Genomic DNA, 18,453 nt, shown 5'->3' on the forward strand with positions numbered 1-18,453 from the left:
CTCCCGGATATGGTCCAGAAATACAAAATCTTCATGGACGACATGGACGCATTCTACGAAACCGTGGCCAAAATGCTCGAGGACCAGCAACTCGCTTTCCGGCTTTTTGTTCGTAAATATCTCGCGAGCGTCGAAGAGAAACTGCTCTGAAGCACCTCGGGTTGCAAAGACCGGATTTAACACTTTATGCGTGTCATACACAGAACCAGGTTGAGGACAAGGATAAAACAACAAAAAAAGTAGACAAATTTCACCTTTATTCACGGCGAAGACGCAGCTTTAAATCCTTCGGGGGGCAGGTCACTAGCTAGCTGAATGGACAATTGCATGCCGGTCGTAACTCCATCATTAACTTCTTGCTCTCATACAAAGCATTTGGGCAATTCAAATCCGACCAATCGTAGTTCGAGCCGAGAAGTATATTCCGCTGAGTCAGCGGAAAATTGTAGACTGCCTGGCGAACGTGATTGGTGGACCCCAAGTGGATTTGTACATTGTTCATATACTTCGAATGGTGCAACCACCTTGGGTGACCAAGCTCACATAAATTTCCATGGATACACAACGAGTAAGCAATACAGGGATCAGATTCCGAGACTCCCTATAAATGTCACTCGTCAAGGGAACATCAATCACCGTTTGCACCTCATCTTCTCGACCTTACATTCACTGAAGATGAGACGCGAATCGAACTCATATCCCAAAACGGGCGCATGGAAGGAGATCCGGTCTCAGCTTTTGCCAGCTGTGATCACTATGTCTCTCCTCCTTCAAGTTCTTTTCTTGGTGAATATGTGCTATCTTTATGCAACGCAATTCCGCAGTACCACCCGTTATCACAACTTCAATCTACTTTACGTGGACTACGATGGCGATATGATCGGCAAGTCAGTGACAGATGCCTATCAACAGCTACGAGGAGAAGGGTTTCCAACTTTGGTGCCTGAATCCCTTGTCGAATATCCCCAACCAGAGAACATTCGAGAAGCCGTATGCCGCGGCGACTACTGGGGGGGCTATCTACACAACTGAACGTGGATCAGATGGCCTGGCATCGGCACTGGTAAACGGGTCCAGCCCACCGATCTCACTCACTTATATCTGGAACGGAGTCAGATACCCAGTTTTCTCGCAAGCCGCGGTTTACTCCAACATTTTGAAACTGATCGCCACAACACGGTCAACATACTACGCCAACAATGGATCTTCAGTCGTCGCGTCCGCGGACCTATCTAATGCAGCCACCCTCGAAGCGTTCCTCGACCCTATCCACGCCGAAGAAATCAACATCAAGGGCACGGAACAAGGTACAAGGGTGTTCTACAACACAGTATCCATGGTGATGCCAATCCTCCAACAGTTCTTTTTCATTTTGGCACTGAACGGGATATCAACCCATTTCGACGCGTTCAGCAAATTGTCCTGGAAAGCCAACGGTCTGATCCGCGCCATAGCCTCCATCCTCTATACCCTTACAGGATCACTCTTAATGGCCGGCTATATCTGGGCCTTTAGAGAGTCGTGGGGACAGCGAGGAAGTCAGTTCGTGTTAACTTGGATCATTATGTGGCTTCTGATGCACATCAACTTCCTGTTTTTCGATATCACGACTGCTTTCATCCCGATTCAGTTCATGCCGTTTATTGTTCTGACTTGGGTCATTCTCAATGTCGCCAGTACTATCAGTCCGTTTGAGTTGAATCCGGGTTTCTTTCGCTGGGGCTATGCTCTTCCTTCCCATGAGGCATACCAGGTCCTGATTCAGATCTGGTCTGGTGGGTGCAATAACCGGCTCTATCGTGCGCTTCCCATTATGTTCTCGTGGTGGATTGTTGGTGTCCCTATTGCAGTGTATGCGATGCAACACCGTTGTAGAACTGCCTTGGCTGCCCAGGAACCCTTGGATCGTGCAGGACTGGAAGGTGGTCAGTCTAAAGTTAAACATGCGGTAATGAACGAGATAGTGAGGCCAGTTGGTAGCTCACGTCGCGGAGTTACGCAAAATGGGGAATCAGTTGAGGCTACTCCTCTTCGCAATATTGCCTAAGTAGGGAGCTACCCCAGTGGAAGTGGCTAGTGAGGGTAATGATAATTGTCGGGGAACTAGGAATTGACGGGGGAGGAGAAGTATGAAAGATGCCTTGCTTAACGATGGTTTGATCACCTTTGGAGGCTACCCCAGGTGGATGACCCATAGGTATTTTAATCAAGTACACGAATTGAGACGTGGAAATGTCGCAGCCTTACGTTTCTCTCCAGTTGCCTTGTACAATATAGATTCTCTGAACCGTAATGGATAGACCGTTTCTAGCAAGATTATGCAATTAGACCACGTCTATAAATGAGTTCTGCAGATTGTTATTTGGTTCCTTCCTAGGCTATATAATTACTGTAATGATGTGAAAAGAAAAAGAGGGAGTATAATTACTCGACTATGGGTGACACTATCAATACTTAAAGAGATCCTTGATCTACAAGTGATCATAATATGCTCGTTTCTTAGAAAGTGATTAATTGGATAGCAGTATCTAGCTTTTTAGGAGGACTAGAACTACTCTTCAGCCACATACGAATCGTTCCCACAAAGAAAAGTGCTGCTCATCTTCTCAGCCTCTTCACATCTCTCCTCCAGCAGAATAGCGACAAATTCTCGCGTTTCTTCCGCAGGGAGGCTTGTCCAAGCGTTCTTGAACGGGATAGAAGCTGCTCTATCTAAGGCTTGCGGAGGTCCACAGCATTTCTATTGGTCTAGAACATATTAGTGATAAAAAGAGCATCAAGGGAATAGACAATACCGATATCACTTTTATGGGCTAACGGTGCCTAGTTATTCCATGCCGAGTTGGTTACAGGCCTAAAGCGGTCTAAAACAAGGTGTCAGACTGGGATATGGCCTCCCTAGGCCCTAAACAGGAACCGAGGTTTTTGTTATGGTCTAGCGGAAAAGACGCCGTATTTATTCCCTCACAAGGCTTAATTCCGCCATAAGTCAGGCCAAGATACGGCATTTGTCATTGAGCGCTATACACCGTCGTACCTGCGACAGTTTTACCGTCACCTAGATTACTCGTGGTTTGATTCAAATCCAACAAGTTAACATTGCCATAAACGTGCGGCCGGTCAATCAATGCCAAGCTGCGTGGCTGGCACCGATTGCATCACTACTTCTCCAGACCCCAGGTTATCGCGTGGTCAAATTGCCCCAGAAATATTATTCGTTACCAGAAAAAAAAAAAAAAAGAAAACGAATCACGAGGTCTACAGGGCCGAGACTTCCGCGCCACTCAGAAGTCGTGGAGATGGAGTCTGAAGTTGCTTTATTGGCCAACAGCAATGATTAACCACCCGAACATGTCGCAGCCGAACCGGCCAACCTGCCAAATCCATGTCAAATTCCCCGGATTATCTCTTTTCTGACGGACATAAGTGCCAGATTGAAGGTCGTATGCTCGGGGTCTTGGATCAACGGGTCATCAGTGTGATGCGTACTGCCTGAATTGGTATGAGTTCCCAGACACTCGGCTTTCTGCGGCATATTGCCCAGCCTTGGCTTTCTTGGTCAGGCACTGTATATAAAAAGGGTTGATCCAGTATCGCATGGATTTGCGAAAAATTAGTTGCCAGGTAGTGAAAATATCACAGCCAAATAGTACTAGTTGGCGCTATGTTCGAGAAGATCTTCAAAAAGCGTCCGCAGGACCTCTATGCAGACTCTCAGGCCCCTGGGGGGCCGGTTTCTACCAATGAACATGAGAAAGGCCCCGGTAATGAGGTCGACACTCCTATTCCGCTTCTCACTTGGCGTTCATTCATTATGGGAATTCTCGTCTCTATGGGCGGTTTCCTTTTCGGTTATGACACTGGTCAAATCTCCGGCTTCCTGGAGATGGAAAACTTCCTTGAGCGATATGGTGAACTTCAATCGGATGGGACGTACCATTTCTCTAACGTCCGTTCGGGTCTCATTGTTGCCTTGGTAAGCAGTGCCTTCTTTGTCATTGCTCGCCTCACATCTATCTACATATGCTAACAGTCTCCTACAGCTGTCAATTGGTACTCTGATGGGGGCTTTAGTTGCAGCACCTATCGCCGACCGCTTCGGACGAAAGTGGTGTATTAGTTGGTGGTCTCTGATGGTGTGTATCGGAATCACCATTCAGATGACCGCACCATTTGGCAAGTGGTATCAGGTCGCCATGGGTCGTTGGGTCGCCGGGCTCGGCGTTGGTGCAGTCTCTCTCCTGGTACCAATGTATCAAGCAGAATCAGGACCAAGGCACATTCGAGGATCGCTGATTAGGTATGTTGGACAACGAGCCCTAGGGTCATCCCAGAACTAGACTATTGTCTTCTACTAACTCTTCCCAGTACATATCAGCTATTCATTACACTTGGAATCTTCGTTGCCAACTGTATCAATTTTGGAACGGAAGGTCGCCCCGACACCGGTTCGTGGCGTATCCCTATGGGTGTCACGTATATTTGGGCCGCAATCCTTGGTGCTGGCATGATGTTCTTCCCTGAAAGTCCACGCTACGACTACCGCCACGGCAACGTGGAGAAAGCCATGAACACACTTGCCAAAGTTTATGGTGTCCCGATTAACCATCGCGCTCTTCACATCGAGTTCGAAGAAATCAGAGAGAAACACGAGGAAGAGCAGCGCAACGGGAAAGTCACCTGGATGCAGATGTTCCGTGCTCCGACGATGGGGTACCGGATCGCCGTTGGCGTCGCCCTGCAAGCTCTCCAGCAACTGACAGGTGCTAATTACTTCTTCTATTATGTGAGTTTCGACATGTTCGTTGAACAGAGAGAAAAGAGACCTAACTGACACATATCAGGGAACAACGATTTTCAAGGGCGCTGGAATCGAGAACAGTTATGTCACGCAGTTGATTCTAGGCGCAGTCAACTTTGGAACAACTTTCCTTGGTCTCTATCTAATTGAACACTGGGGCCGACGCCGTTCTCTCATAACCGGTGCGTTATGGATGTTCGTTTGCTTCATGATCTTTGCATCAGTGGGCCATTTCTCCCTAGATCATGAATTCCCAGAGAGAACAAAATCTGCCGGCGTGGTTATGGTCGTTTTTGCCTGCCTTTTCATTCTTGGCTTTGCCAGTACCTGGGGACCCATGGTGTGGACGATCATCGCCGAGCTCTATCCTTCGCAATACCGTGCCCAAGCGATGTCTCTGGCGACTGCATCCAACTGGCTCTGGAACTTCCTCCTTGCCTTTTTCACTCCCTTTATTACCGGCGACATTGACTTCCGCTTCGGGTATGTCTTCGCCGGATGTCTTTTCCTTGCTGCCGGTCTGGTTTACTTCGCCGTTATGGAGGGACAGGGCCGTACCCTGGAGGAGATCGATACTATGTACCGGATGAAAGTGAAGCCATGGAACAGTTCGAAGTTCAAGTTCCCTGCTGATCCAAGTGTTATCCGGGGCTCGTTTGATAAAGATGCTCCCAGGTCGTCTCATGTTGCTGATCCTACTACTGAGTTACGGGAAGATGGGTCCTGGGGGCCTGAGACACGCGCGTAAGCATGGAGGTGGTTGTGGATTTGCGAAAGATAGTGCAGTTGTGCATGTACTAACAAATAGACCTCCGTAAAGCCCACAAATGGGCCTGAAACTCGGGCCCATTGATGGGGGCCCATTGGGGCCCCCCATTGTGTATATAACCACAGTCTTGGCATATATAATATAGCTGATTGATACTCGTTTTCTACGTATATTCCAGCGTATATACTCTGTACTGATCTTATAATCCTAAGGCCATAAATGTAAATAAACGCAGCAAATAATTCTCTTCCGTATATCATTTGGTTTCCTCCCCTCGACGTATCTTCTTCTTCATCTGCACTATAATTTCTAGGATAAGCATCTGTTTCCCTTTCTTGATCATCTTATATCTTATATGCCGGTAATTCGAGGCTTAAACGGTGAGCGGCATACTCAAACTTACGGGAAAATCTGCATTGATCCTGCAGCTAGGAAAAATTGGCATATTTTGCATTGTTGCTTGTATATATTTAGTCAGTCAGTCACCTGGAAGCGTGTAACCTGCACCAATTTATGTGTTGAATTTGTCCTTTGCTATTGTCCTGTATGATACTCTCTAGAGGACAGCGTCAACCTCGTCTGTCGGTGACTTCTTCACGAGAATTCTATCCAAGTACTGCGTCAATTCCTCCACATCTCCAAGTTCACCCACCCATCCGATATATTGATCCGGGCGGACGACTACCAGCGCCCCAAGAACCTGGTCAACCCCCCACTTCTCATATGCCGTTCCATCGCAATATCGGTCAAACCTGCAGGCGTCATCACACCAAATCTTGTCATATGCCCATCCATTCACCGGATCCAATGGACGCAGAATCTCTGGGAAATCAAAGAATTCTACCTCTTTCCACGGCGAAGTATGAATGGTGAGGACATCAACAGGACTCTTGAATTGACCGGGAATCTCCAAGTAGCGACCCAGTGGTGAAATTCCTGATCCAGTTTGTCCAGCCAAGCCCTGGCTCAAGGTCTCAATGCGTTGTTTCTGCATTGGGTTCCGTATATCCCCAGCCAAAACTAGAATGCGGAAGCGCCCGTCGCTTTCTAAAGCTCTTGTTGTCCATCGCGTACCACCATCAGCCTGATTGCGGAGCTTCACCGGCCGGACTCTCTCCCCAGGAATCATGTGCCGTGCAAAAGCAAGTTCAGCATTGTCTTCAGCCTTCCGAACAAGACTGCTGGCGGGGTAAAAGACCTTCCAACCATCAGCAAAATCCTCAAACCTCCCCGCAACAAGGGCCATATCTGAAGCTTTCGTATCTCCTGCTCCCGGTTTCCGATCAGTAAACATAGGCGACCAATGGCGATCGAAGTCAAGCAACATCTCCGCAAGCGGGTGTCTCTCCGTAGCATACGTATCAAGAATCTCAGGTTTGAGAGTACCCGCCACGGCAAGAGCAATCTTCCATCCAACATTGAACCCATCCTGCATACTCATATTCATCCCAAGCCCCATCTTAGGTGAGTGCGTGTGGACGGCATCACCAGCAAGGAAGATCCGGTTGTCCTTTGTGGATTGGGTGGCGATCCGCTGGCCGACTTGGTAGACGGTCCACCAGCTACATTCCTTGAAGTCGAAAGTGAAGGGGGCGAAGATGGCTTGGACACGCTCTCGGATTAGCTCCGGCGTGATCTTTGAGCGGTCGAATCGGTCAGTTGTGTCCGCTTCGCAGGTTTGCACGGGGACGTAGAATCGGACTAAGCCGCACTCGCGTGGGATCACGAGGATTGTGCCTGCGGCGTTGTTCACGACGCTTACGCGGCGGATATCCGCTAAGATTTGACTTAGTGGATGTTATTGGGAGAGACGAGTACACAGTGGGTTGTACTTACGGAAATCGCTGATTGGTATGACGTCTATCACGCCCCTGTACATTTGTTTATATATCAGCTGCTGTAGCGCGGGCGGATAACAAGTACCACTCACCATATGTGGTCCGTGTTAGACCCTTCCATGGGGATGTTTAGCTGTTTCCTCGTCCAGCTGTGAGCACCATCACACCCGATCAGGTACTTGGCTTTGATCGTCTCGACCTGCGTCTTCTGTGGCTTTTGGCGCGGCGCTAGATCGGCCCAGTCATCAGGAAGCAAATTACTACAGTTGACCTCGTTGCCAACCGCTCCAGACTCAGCGTCTGTTTCCTGTTCGCGCGGTCGATCCAAATCATCTTCACCAAGGACTCGGACCTTGACGGTGATAGGATACGAGTTGGGATCATCACCCGACTCCTCGTCATATTCCAAAGAGTCGGCGATCACGCTCCGTTCCACGTCGAGGTCAGAGTGCTCCCGAATACTATCGAGAATAAACCGCTCAATGCGTCCCTGGTTCAAGCGTGTATTGTGGAAGGGGGACTCGTCAACCCTAGAGATGTCGATTTGAGCTTCTCGGACTAGTTTTCCCTGTGGACCGGGGACCTATTTGTTCGAGGCGTCGTCAGGAGGCCCTATTTCGACGGGAAAACAAGGTGGTACGCACCCAAATGTTCGCCTCGGTAGAGACGGATCCCTCATGTAGAACACGGTGTTGGAATCCCATGCTATCGAACAACTCTAGCGTTCGTGCACGAAGCCCGTCTGCGTGGCCTAGGAAGACCTTCGTGTCACGGTTGTCGATTATGCGTGCGTTGACTCCACAGCGAGCCATCCAGTAGGCTGCCATCAGGCCAGATGGCCCAGCGCCGATGATGAGTCTATGAGAGAATATTAGACTATATTTTGGGAAGATATAGTCAGGACTTACACATCGGTTTGGGAGTGAGTAGATTTGCCTTCTGTCTCCATGGCGTGCAGTAGGATATATATGTATATATTTTTGAACCGATGTGGAATGCTGACCCGTGGACAGATAATCTGGATGATGGTCTCAATACAGGTATACTTTATATAAAGGAATATGAAAATTCTACACTACAAGATCCTAAAACGAGGGGGCCAGCCATATACGAGCTGACTAAAATCACATATAATCCGGTGGCTGTAGGGACCTAAAATCGTGCCTCATGCAAGGATCTTCCGTGTTAATTTGTACAAAGATTACTCTCGTAGGCTCGAGATACGATGTTTTTTTATCGCGAGTGCATAGCAATGCGCTTCGATATCCAGGTCGTATCAGTCAGGTGTCCTGGTTTTCTTTCTGTTGTGCCATGGAGTACTCTCAGCTGAGTTGGCCACTTTTTATGTGTGCATGTAGCGCAGGCTGACCTGACTACCATGTTGCTCAACGTGGGCTTGGAGGATGATTTTGCCTGAAGAATCATCTCAAACAGTCGTCGGAGTTGAGGTTCCGGGGGTGGCGATTGTACCGGAAGGCCATGACCTCTTTGAATGCTTATTTTCATGATATAGATGAAGGCAGCGATTGAATGATTCGATGCAAGCCTCGCCTTCGGAATTTGATATTAGACTGGGAGATTCTTATCTTTGTAATCCTGGGTGACAATGACATTATGGGGAAGCACAACAAGGGTCTAGGTTGTATATGTGTATGTGGACTCGGATGGGAGATTGGACAATCGTAGCTCGACTCGTAGCTCGCCGTCCATGTTATACAATATCTTTTAACAGAAAACACGATGCCCATAGATGTGTCACAGATGTATATAGTTCAAATATGCTTTACACGTGACTCTATAGTTTCCCCCGCGCTATTCTCCTTCCGGCACACCGGGATGTTCACGGTGAATTCCCCAACACGTTTCAGGGAGGAGATACAATTTTCCCTGTGGGGGTCACGTTAGAAATTCTTGGGAATTGCCATTCCACTTATATTCCAGCTTCGCATTGTCATTGGTGTTTCGATATTTACTCGGATTGGCTTAATTAGGACATCCGATGCACGGCCACGTCTGCAGGCCGCTGAGTTGTCAAGGAGATATCAAGGAGTCTTCAAAGCACCAATTCCATTAATGCAGTTTTTTTTTTTTTTTTTTTTTCTGAACAGCTGATCACCGGCACGGGTATTGAGGAGACATAGAAGGAGATTCGGCTAATTTCAGTCCATGGAAAGGCCGGTTGTGAGTCGGAGCAGGGTCCTCCGGGCGGCTCCCGGTGTATACTAAAAGAACGTGTGGATGTCAATCCGGAAGAGTGTCGGAAAATGCGGGCCATTGGGATTATAAACGGAAGAAACGGCTATTGATGGAAGTTAAGAAATACAGGTACAGGAGTAGTAGAGATATAACGAGTATAATAACGAGTATAGTAACAAGTACAAATGTTCAAGTGGTATAGTTAGTTAACTATAACGTGGTGGCCAGTGAAATGAATGACTCAGCCCATGATGCAATGGAGGGGATATACAATATACGTTTATAAAGATTCAATTGATTCAGCCTATAAGATAAGTCTACGGAGTAGATACTCCCGGAAATAGACTTAATAGACTTCTATAATAAAAAATATTCTCTGTTAAATGCTGTTAAATATGACCTTGAATACTCTGTAAGCTACAATCTAAGTCGTTGAGCTTCCAAGCCACCAATAGTTCCCCACCCGACATCATACCCCCCCACCAACAAATACATTCCCCTCCCTCTTCTCTTCTTCTCTCATCCATCTCTCCCAAATCATTCCATTCACTCAAAAATGTATGTACCTTAACTATCTTACTGTGATTTCACTTTCTAACGGTATTAGAATCCGCCATCATGGGTTACACTGATCTGGACCAGTTGGCTGTGAACACCATCCGTGTTCTCGCGGTACGTTGAACTGGCAATTGCCACTCCATTTCACGCCTTCAATTGATACAAGATTGGGGATTCTCGTCTCATATGAAGTCTCAATGCATACATACACTGGGAAATATGACTGACATTTCGCTATTAGGTTGATGCCACCTCCAAGGCTAACTCCGGTCACCCCGGTGCCCCTATGGGCATGGCTCCCGTTGCCCACGTTCTGTGGAACATGATGAACTTCAACCCCCAGAACCCTGACTGGGCCAACCGTGATCGTTTTGTTCTCTCGTATGTGCCTTCCCCTCGCATTTGAAGGTTGGGCTGGGTCTTTCCACCCGAAATGTCAATGACCGTGTTTTTGGAGTACCGGCTAATCTCAAATTGGATAGTAACGGCCACGGCTGCATGCTGCAGTATGCTCTGCTCCACCTGTTCGGATATAAGCTCACCATTGATGACCTGAAGAACTTCCGTGTAAGTCCTTCCGCGCCATATATATACAGCAACCTTTTACTCATTTAAGTAGCAACTCGACAGCATCACCCCCGGTCACCCCGAGGCCCACGACACCCCCGGCATTGAGGTCACCACTGGTCCTCTTGGTCAGGGTTTCGCCAACGCTGTTGGTCTCGCCATGGCTCAGGCTCACTCCGGTGGTGTCTACAACAAGCCCGGCTTCGAGCTTTTCAACAACTACACCTACATGTTCTTCGGTGATGGTTGCGCTATGGAGGGTATTGCCAGCGAGGCTGCCTCCATGGCTGGTCACCTTAAGCTTGGCAACCTGATTGCCATCTACGATGACAACCACATCTCCATTGGTAAGAATTAGCTCGAGTACCTCAAGCTAGATATAAAAAGCTGACAGCTGATCTCCACAGATGGTGACACCAAGTGTGCTTTCACTGAGGACGTCACTAAGCGTTTCGAGTCCTACGGCTGGCACACCGAGTGGGTCAAGGATGGTGACAACGACCTCGCGGGTATCGAGGCTGCCATTCGCAAGTGTCAGCAGGTCACTGACAAGCCCTCCATGATCAAGCTGACCACCACCATTGGTTTCGGTTCCAAGCTTGCCGGTACCGGCGGTGTCCACGGAAACCCCCTCAAGGCCGACGATGCCCAGAGCGTTAAGAAGCTTTTCGGCTTCAACCCCGAAGAGAGTTTCTCTGTCCCCCAGCAGGTTTACGACCTGTACCACAAGCACGCCGCTCAGGGTGCTGCCAAGGAACAGGAGTGGAACCAGCTCTTCCAGAAGTACCAGTCTGAGCACAAGACCGAGGGTGCTGACCTCGCTCGCCGTCTCTCCGGCAAGCTGCCCGAGGGCTGGGAGAAGAAGCTCCCCGTCTACAAGCCTACTGATGCTGCCATGGCTTCCCGTAAGCTTTCCGAGGCCTGCCTCGAGGCTATCCACGACGTCCTTCCCGAGCTGGTCTCTGGTTCCGCTGATCTGACTGGCTCCAACAACACCCGCTGGAAGAACGCCGTTGACTTCCAGCCCCCTGACCTTGGTATCGGCGAGTGGGCCGGTCGCTACATTCGCTACGGTGTGCGTGAGCACGCCATGGCTGCCGTCATGAACGGTCTGGCTGCCTACGGCACCATCATCCCCGCCGGTGGTACTTTCCTCAACTTCGTCTCATACGCCGCCGGTGCCCTCCGCCTGTCGGCTCTGTCCCGCGTTCGTGTCATTCACGTCGCTACCCACGACTCCATCGGTCTGGGTGAGGACGGCCCCACTCACCAGCCTATTGAGACTCTGGCTCACTTCCGTGCCTTGCCCAACTGCATGGTCTGGCGTCCCGCTGACGGCAACGAGACCAGCGCTGCCTACTACTCCGCCATCACCTCCAAGCACACTCCTACCGTCATGGCTCTGACCCGCCAGAACCTGCCCCAGCTTGAGCTCTCCACCCTCGAGAGCGCCCTGAAGGGTGGCTACGTCGCTGTCGACACCCCTAACGCTGCCGTCACCATCGTCTCCACTGGTTCCGAGGTCAGCATCGCCATTGAGGCCGCCACATACCTCCAGGAGAAGCACGGTGTTGTTGCCCGTGTTGTCTCTATTCCTTGCTTCGAGGTCTTCGATGCCCAGACCAAGGAGTACCGTCTCCAGGTTCTTCCCGATGGCATCCCCGTGCTGTCTGTCGAGGCCTGCTGCACCATGGGTTGGGAGCGCTACTCACACGAGCAGTTCGGTCTCAACCGCTTCGGTGCTTCCGGTCCCTACAAGGAGGTGTACGCTGTAAGTTATCTCCACTCATTATCCAATGACCATATACTGATTATCCGCAGAAATTCGAGTTCACCCCCGAGGGCATCAGCAAGCGTGCTCTTGCCACCATCGACTTCTACAAGGGCGTCCCCGTACGCTCCCCCATTAACCGTGCTTTCCAGCAGATCCTGTAAAGGGCGGAACGAATATGACGTAACAAAATGTTTTAGTTTTTTAATAGAGGAGCTATGGCCCTCTAGATATACAAGAATGCGAATAGAGCACTCTATTGTTCACTTCTCCCAGTAACTGATCACAACTCTCCCCATTTCTTCTTTTGCATCTCTACCATATCCCTCAGCATCTCCTCTTTCTTCTTCCTTGTCTCAGGAGTATAAGGCCCATAGGCGTCTTCAGTCTGCTCAACCACCAAATCCTTCCACCCCTGCTCACCCTGAATATCAATCTGCCCCAAATCCCCCCACACATCCTGAATCGTCGGCGCAAGCTTCTGCAAAAATGCCCCAATCCCACCCTCCCCGCCACCAGCATGATAACTCTCAAACACACCACTCCCAGCCCACCGTGGTCCCAAGCTAGCCGTAACAAGAGAATCCAAATCCCTCGCCGAAACAACTCCTTCCCCAACAAGATGACACGCCTCCCTCAGCAACGCAAAAGCAAGTCTATTCCCCACAAACCCAGGAATCTCCTTATGCAACGTAATAGGTCTGTAATGCTGCGAACCCGACTGATGCCCACCCGGAACCGCAGGACCGGGTATATCGCCAAAATACCTCTTCACAAACTCAACCCTCTCAGCATCCGTCTCAGGCCCAGGCACAATCTCAACAAGCGGCATCAGATGCGGCGGGTTAAACGGGTGCGCGACGAGCAAGCGCTCAGCAACACGGTCCGCAGCCGAGCACCCGGCTGCTTGTACCGACGCGGAAATTCCCGACGAACTGCTCCATAAATGGGTATCTGGGCCAGTGAGACCGGCGACTTCCTTCCAGAGAGCCTGTTTCGAGGATGTGACTTCCGGGCTTTGTTCTTGGATGATTGTTGCGTTTTGGATGGCTTCGGCGACTGTGGTGGAGAGTTTTAGGCGGGATGTGCGGATTAGGTCGTCGATTAGGGTTGTTGAGCCTGGGGAATCGAGGAGGGAGGGGAGTGTGCTCCGGAGTTGGGATTCGTAGTCTGGGCGTGGGTCGTAGACTGTTATGCTGGTGTCTGGGCGTCGGAGGTGCATAGCTAGCATTGAGAGGCCGATTGTGCCGAGGCCGAGCAGGGCAATTCGGTGGGGGGATTCTGTAGTCATGGTTTTGGGGGTTTGGGGGGGATTGGGGTTGTAGAATGGTGATAGGGAAGGGAGAGGGAGAGAAATAGTAGGTATACAACATACATGGTCTCGGAGAGGTTCGCCGATTAGTGGGGAATGGAGGGGGTTATGCGGGGAGCGGCGGAGCTCGGGGGTAATTGGACGATAGTTTGTTGTCTGCCCTTAAATATAGGGCTGTAATATATAATATAGCTAGAACACGATCCCTACGACGAGGAACACATCATGGAATCAAAACGAATTGGTGTCTCGCTAGAATTGGACGAATGTGTTGTCCCTGACAGGGTATCTCTGCTCGTTGGCTCGAAGATCTTGTATAAATCAGTACATAGAGTCATATATTACGTGTATATATCTTCTAACTTTCTAGATATCCTACTAAATCTAATATAAAATACAACTCTTTGGGCCAATTTTGATATTCCTTACGGTCACTCAACTTGCATTCCGATTAATCGAGCAAGAGAAATGCGACCACCATCCCATGTGGATTGTGAAGAAAAGAAAAACGCATGGGGCACTGTTGAAAGACAGAGCCCGAACAACATCCAGCAGTATGTTTGTTCACCTCAATTCTATGCTCGGCTCACATAGCACCATTTTCTAGATCCGCAAATGCAAACCCCGTGACTTGATCGAGTTCCATGAGCTCATCTGCAACGGGTAAAGATTGCCCAAAGATATTGTCCCATTCACCCCAGTCAAAATTTAGACTCGGGTCGATCATAAAGGGGACAGAAGGCTCCGAATCGGGTAATATGCCCGAGTCGGCAGTTTCCAGAAAGTTCACCCTAGCAGAGTCAACAAGGGATTGTTGAGTCGATATAGTAGCGGCGGAGGAACGAGCAAAGGTTGGGCTGGGGGCAAATGCTTCATCGTATGACGAGAGGGCGGTAGTCGCAGCTGCGCTAGTAGTAGGCGCGGCCACGGTTGCGGATGACATGGATTTGAAGTGAGAAGCATTTGCAAAATCAGACTCAGTTGACCAATCTTGTCCCGTCCCCGGCAATGTTGGGTCCAGGCCGGCTTTCTGCCAGGCCTTTTGGCGCAGACGACGGATCATGCCCCAGGCCTCTCGGCCTCCATTCCTCAATGGACGTTGCGTGAAGATGTCATCTCCGCCACTTACAACGCCCCCGTCTGGTCCAGAAAGAGACAGAATTTGATCAACAAATCCGCGGGACACGGAGGCCTCGGGGCTATATGGTCGTTCGTACAAGTCGATGAGAATAATCCTAGATCTAGTTAGTATGGCCACGCTACTAAATCTAGATTTCAACATACATCATTGCATGCATAGGCTGGTGATTCCTTGGCAATTATTAGTCAAAATTCCTGTTTGAACAATCGGAATGCTCACCCCGGCCAGCCCCATTGGAACGGCTGAAAGTCAGGATCCGTGGCCAATCGGATGAACTTCTCCATGAATGCGTAACAATGGCGTAGCGCACTATTTGAATTAGATATAGTAGCTCAATGAGTCGAGGCACTTACCTTTGGCGTGCTACGGGCCAGATCCGACTTCGAGGATTTCTGAGGAATGGTTGGTATGCAACACAAAATGCCTATATCCATGTTAGTGCCAAACGGGATTTCTGCTTAAAAATATCGACCTTATCAATGAACAACGACAAGATAATCCTGGCCCATTTATGAAAGGCGACGAGGACTACTGAATGATATTGCTCCGAGCAGCCAGACGGACCTTCAATGGGAAGTTCCGCCGCGGTTGAATGAGACCTTTTTGAAGACGCTGTTGGTATTTCGGTTGCCGTTGTCTGTGGAATTCTGCTTATGATGGAGTTGAGCTTGACTTGAAGATCGTGAAGGACAGAGCGGAGCTCCACCATATCCCCTCTTGTTAGAGGTTTCGTGCCCAGCTGAATCTTTAGTATTCTACGAACAGACTCTGCGAAAAGGTTAGCCCGCGCGCCTAATATCTAAGCCCAAGATCACTCACGGGCCATTATACATTTGGCCTTTGCGTTCAGATAATACACGTTCACTGTCGACGGCCCACCACAGACATCGGGGTTGTCTGGATTATCAGGTGGCCGCTGACCGTTGGCAACCAACTGTTCATACTGTTTGGCTTCGGTAGTACCCAACAAGGTGTCCTTGACCTCGCTCGTCTCGCGAACATCCCAGTAAGTAGTATCAGTAAGCAATGGCGGAAGCCCACTCGACATCGCGATAACGGCATCCATATGCATGATATGCCACCACAATCGGCGTCGGAACTCTGCCTCCCATGGGTCGATATTAAAATGGGCGGGATCCCGATGTAACCCCAAGGTCTGCGCCACTCTCACTGCTAAACTAACAAACAAACTACTTGCCAAGGGTTCTTCCTCTCTTGACAATATTGTCTGCGCAATAAGATAGGCCGCCAAACCGTGGAGTGTGACGCTATGGGGAAACGAGATCTTGGCCAACCAACAAGTGACTTCCTCGCTATATTTTGTCGAGAGCACAGCTCGTGAGGAAGTATTAAACTCTGTCTCCATTGTTCTCATGGAGATAGAAACTGAGCCTCCAAACCATATCGCGTATAGGAGTGGAATAAAAGAAGGACTAGGGCATGGCTCCCCCGTATAGCTTCTGCAGTCATACCAGTCCCAAAAGGCTTTGTATAGGTTTAAGATCATCGGTGGGTGAATAATAGGGCTTAGCGAGTGAACACCAGACATGAATGCCTTGTAGAGAATGTCACTCTGCCATTTCGTCGGAACATGCTCAAGCATATATGGCTCGACCGCTTTATCATTCGGTGATAAATAGGCCGATGGTATGCAGACAGCTTTCTGAATCGGCTCTGAGAAGCCGAGCGGAAAGGGAGAGCCCGTTGTTTGGCTGGTGGTGTGGCTGCTTATCGATCCTTTGCGCCGTCTTCGCTTGCTGGAAACCTCGGTTGCGGTATCACTACATGCCGCTAAATCGTGCGACTGATTCTGGTTTCCGAGCAATTGATTGAGTTCCTCCATTTCATGAGAAATGTAAGCCCAATACGTCGTTCCAACGTATCTAAATCCAAAATTAGACAACTAAACGTATTTTCGGCTAGCTAGCCAATACTGACCTTGACCTCCCTCCATCCCCCAATGACATGTGTCCCAAGTTTGAAGTTTCCAGTGGATCAACCAAATCTGTAGTCTGACCCTTTGGGATGGGAAAATCATCGCTGCTACAATCAGCAGCAGCGCTAGACGGACTACCCGATTCCTCGACGACCGATTCCATCCGAAAATTGCCCTCTTTCATCGGCGCCGTTTCCAGGCCAGGGTTTGATACAGCTAGTTGCATCTCCGTTGATTCGTGAGCCTGGTTATCCTTCCGTAGCCGCTCAACAAGCGATACAAGTTGAGCCAGATGGGCTTCAACTGCGGTCAAATCTGTTTTCTGGCCATTTGATGATGACGTCTGCCTCAAAGTCTCATATGTCGGCAGGTGTTCATTTGCATTTTCCTCCGTGTGCCCAATCTCTCTCTGCCGTTTGGTTCTATTCGCCCGGCGGGTGCGGTTGGGTCGCGCGTCATCTTGATGTGGCTCCGTGTCGTAGGCGCACTCGGTACTGTTTTTCGCGCAGTTTCCACACACTGGAAGTGTCTAAAAACAAATGTTCAGTTCAGGTAACTTTCTCCTGGGCTAAGAAAGATCACCTTGTCGCATTTGACTTTGCGCCGACGACACGTTTGACAGCTATATATCACACGTTTCCTGGTAATCTGTGGATTTCCTGTCGCTGAGGGCGACCTTCGCGGTTGGGTGGTGCTAGACGGGTTGGAGGGCCCCGCCACAGGCTGCATGTTCGCTCTTGGTTTGACAGTTTATCCACGTCTTTCCATTCATTCGATTGAATCCAGTCACCATGAAAGCGAAATGGGCAGACAATCAAAGCGTTACGGCGTGTGGAACAATCCAACCTACAGATGCCCGGCAATTGCTGAGGTTCTCCGCAAAGTTCTATGCATTCCCTCGGAACAATCTTGGCACTCTGACGTCGGGCGGGCGGACCAGAGGGATTACTCAGCACCGCTACCGACACCACGGAAATCAACCACACCTATTGCTCAACTACTTAATATCCGACCAATTCGGTTAAAAGTCAAGAAAACATATTCTGCAAGAGGGTATGTAGTCTTTTATAGCTATTGAAACTGACCAGAAGCCTAAATTCACTCAATTCATGAAACAACAAGCGAGTTCAATGTACCAAACACTACACATGCCAATGATACACCCAATGTCATAATAAACAGTTTTGGGGGAATCGCTTCTAAGATGTATTTTAACAATGTATCGACGTCCAGTTGTGCCTAGGCCAGCAGTATTGCGAGAAATGGGCAATATATTCTACTTACGAAGCATGATTCAATCAGCTGAGCCTAATACAATGGCGTCAATTTCAAATTCCAATCCCACATTTCGTAAACGCGGCGCGTTTGTTGTCGTTTTTCCCTCCAGTTCCCTCGATAGAATTTCGATTCATGTCCAGGAAAATGGTTAACTAGATCTGGCCGCCATCGCAGTTAATTGAATATGGCATGGCATTCGGCATATTGGTAAATATAATCACAGAGATCTATGTTGACGTACTCTCGGCCGAGTAAATTATTATTATGTAGTGTGTGGTCATAGTTT

The 18,453-nt window shown here is 49.3% G+C and overlaps 6 protein-coding genes across 6 annotated transcripts; 3 read left to right on the forward strand and 3 right to left on the reverse strand.

Moving 5' to 3' along the window:
• Positions 1-675: 675 nt before the first annotated feature.
• Positions 676-2,047, forward strand: N7516_001047 (SNG1 family protein; the record flags this gene model as incomplete). The annotated part of the gene is made up of 2 exons (XM_057213769.1): positions 676-887; positions 913-2,047. 2 exons carry the CDS (start codon positions 676-678, stop codon positions 2,045-2,047), a joined length of 1,347 nt encoding a protein of 448 aa, XP_057075652.1.
• Positions 2,048-3,664: 1,617 nt separating this feature from the next.
• N7516_001048 (sugar porter family MFS transporter) lies at positions 3,665-5,549 on the forward strand (the record flags this gene model as incomplete). The annotated part of the gene is made up of 4 exons (XM_057213770.1): positions 3,665-3,976; positions 4,044-4,300; positions 4,369-4,786; positions 4,845-5,549. The coding sequence occupies 4 exons, from the start codon at positions 3,665-3,667 to the stop codon at positions 5,547-5,549; spliced, it is 1,692 nt and encodes a 563-aa protein (XP_057075653.1).
• A 577-nt stretch (positions 5,550-6,126) lies between these two features.
• On the reverse strand, positions 6,127-8,357 carry N7516_001049 (putative phenol 2-monooxygenase; the record flags this gene model as incomplete). Its single annotated transcript, XM_057213771.1, has 5 exons — positions 6,127-7,346; positions 7,407-7,441; positions 7,501-7,991; positions 8,053-8,266; positions 8,317-8,357. 5 exons carry the CDS (start codon positions 8,355-8,357, stop codon positions 6,127-6,129), a joined length of 2,001 nt encoding a protein of 666 aa, XP_057075654.1.
• Positions 8,358-10,093: 1,736 nt separating this feature from the next.
• tktA (transketolase tktA) lies at positions 10,094-12,766 on the forward strand. Its single transcript, XM_057213772.1, has 7 exons — positions 10,094-10,162; positions 10,212-10,276; positions 10,404-10,543; positions 10,645-10,729; positions 10,782-11,076; positions 11,137-12,500; positions 12,551-12,766. Exons 2-7 carry the CDS (start codon positions 10,223-10,225, stop codon positions 12,662-12,664), a joined length of 2,052 nt encoding a protein of 683 aa, XP_057075655.1. The 5' UTR covers positions 10,094-10,162; positions 10,212-10,222; the 3' UTR covers positions 12,665-12,766.
• A 17-nt stretch (positions 12,767-12,783) lies between these two features.
• On the reverse strand, positions 12,784-13,791 carry N7516_001051 (uncharacterized protein; the record flags this gene model as incomplete). Its single annotated transcript, XM_057213773.1, has 1 exon — positions 12,784-13,791. One exon carries the CDS (start codon positions 13,789-13,791, stop codon positions 12,784-12,786), a length of 1,008 nt encoding a protein of 335 aa, XP_057075656.1.
• Positions 13,792-14,398: 607 nt separating this feature from the next.
• N7516_001052 (uncharacterized protein) lies at positions 14,399-17,624 on the reverse strand (the record flags this gene model as incomplete). The annotated part of the gene is made up of 8 exons (XM_057213774.1): positions 14,399-15,047; positions 15,097-15,123; positions 15,173-15,262; positions 15,307-15,377; positions 15,426-15,721; positions 15,773-16,836; positions 16,892-17,418; positions 17,472-17,624. Coding segments are annotated over 8 exons (2,877 nt in total), but the record flags the coding sequence as incomplete, so codon positions are not given.
• Between the last annotated feature and the right edge of the window lie 829 nt (positions 17,625-18,453).

Source organism: Penicillium verrucosum, assembly GCF_028828655.1.
Source record: "Penicillium verrucosum strain IBT 35672 chromosome Unknown utg000001l_segment0_segment0, whole genome shotgun sequence".
Taxonomy (NCBI): domain Eukaryota; kingdom Fungi; phylum Ascomycota; class Eurotiomycetes; order Eurotiales; family Aspergillaceae; genus Penicillium; species Penicillium verrucosum.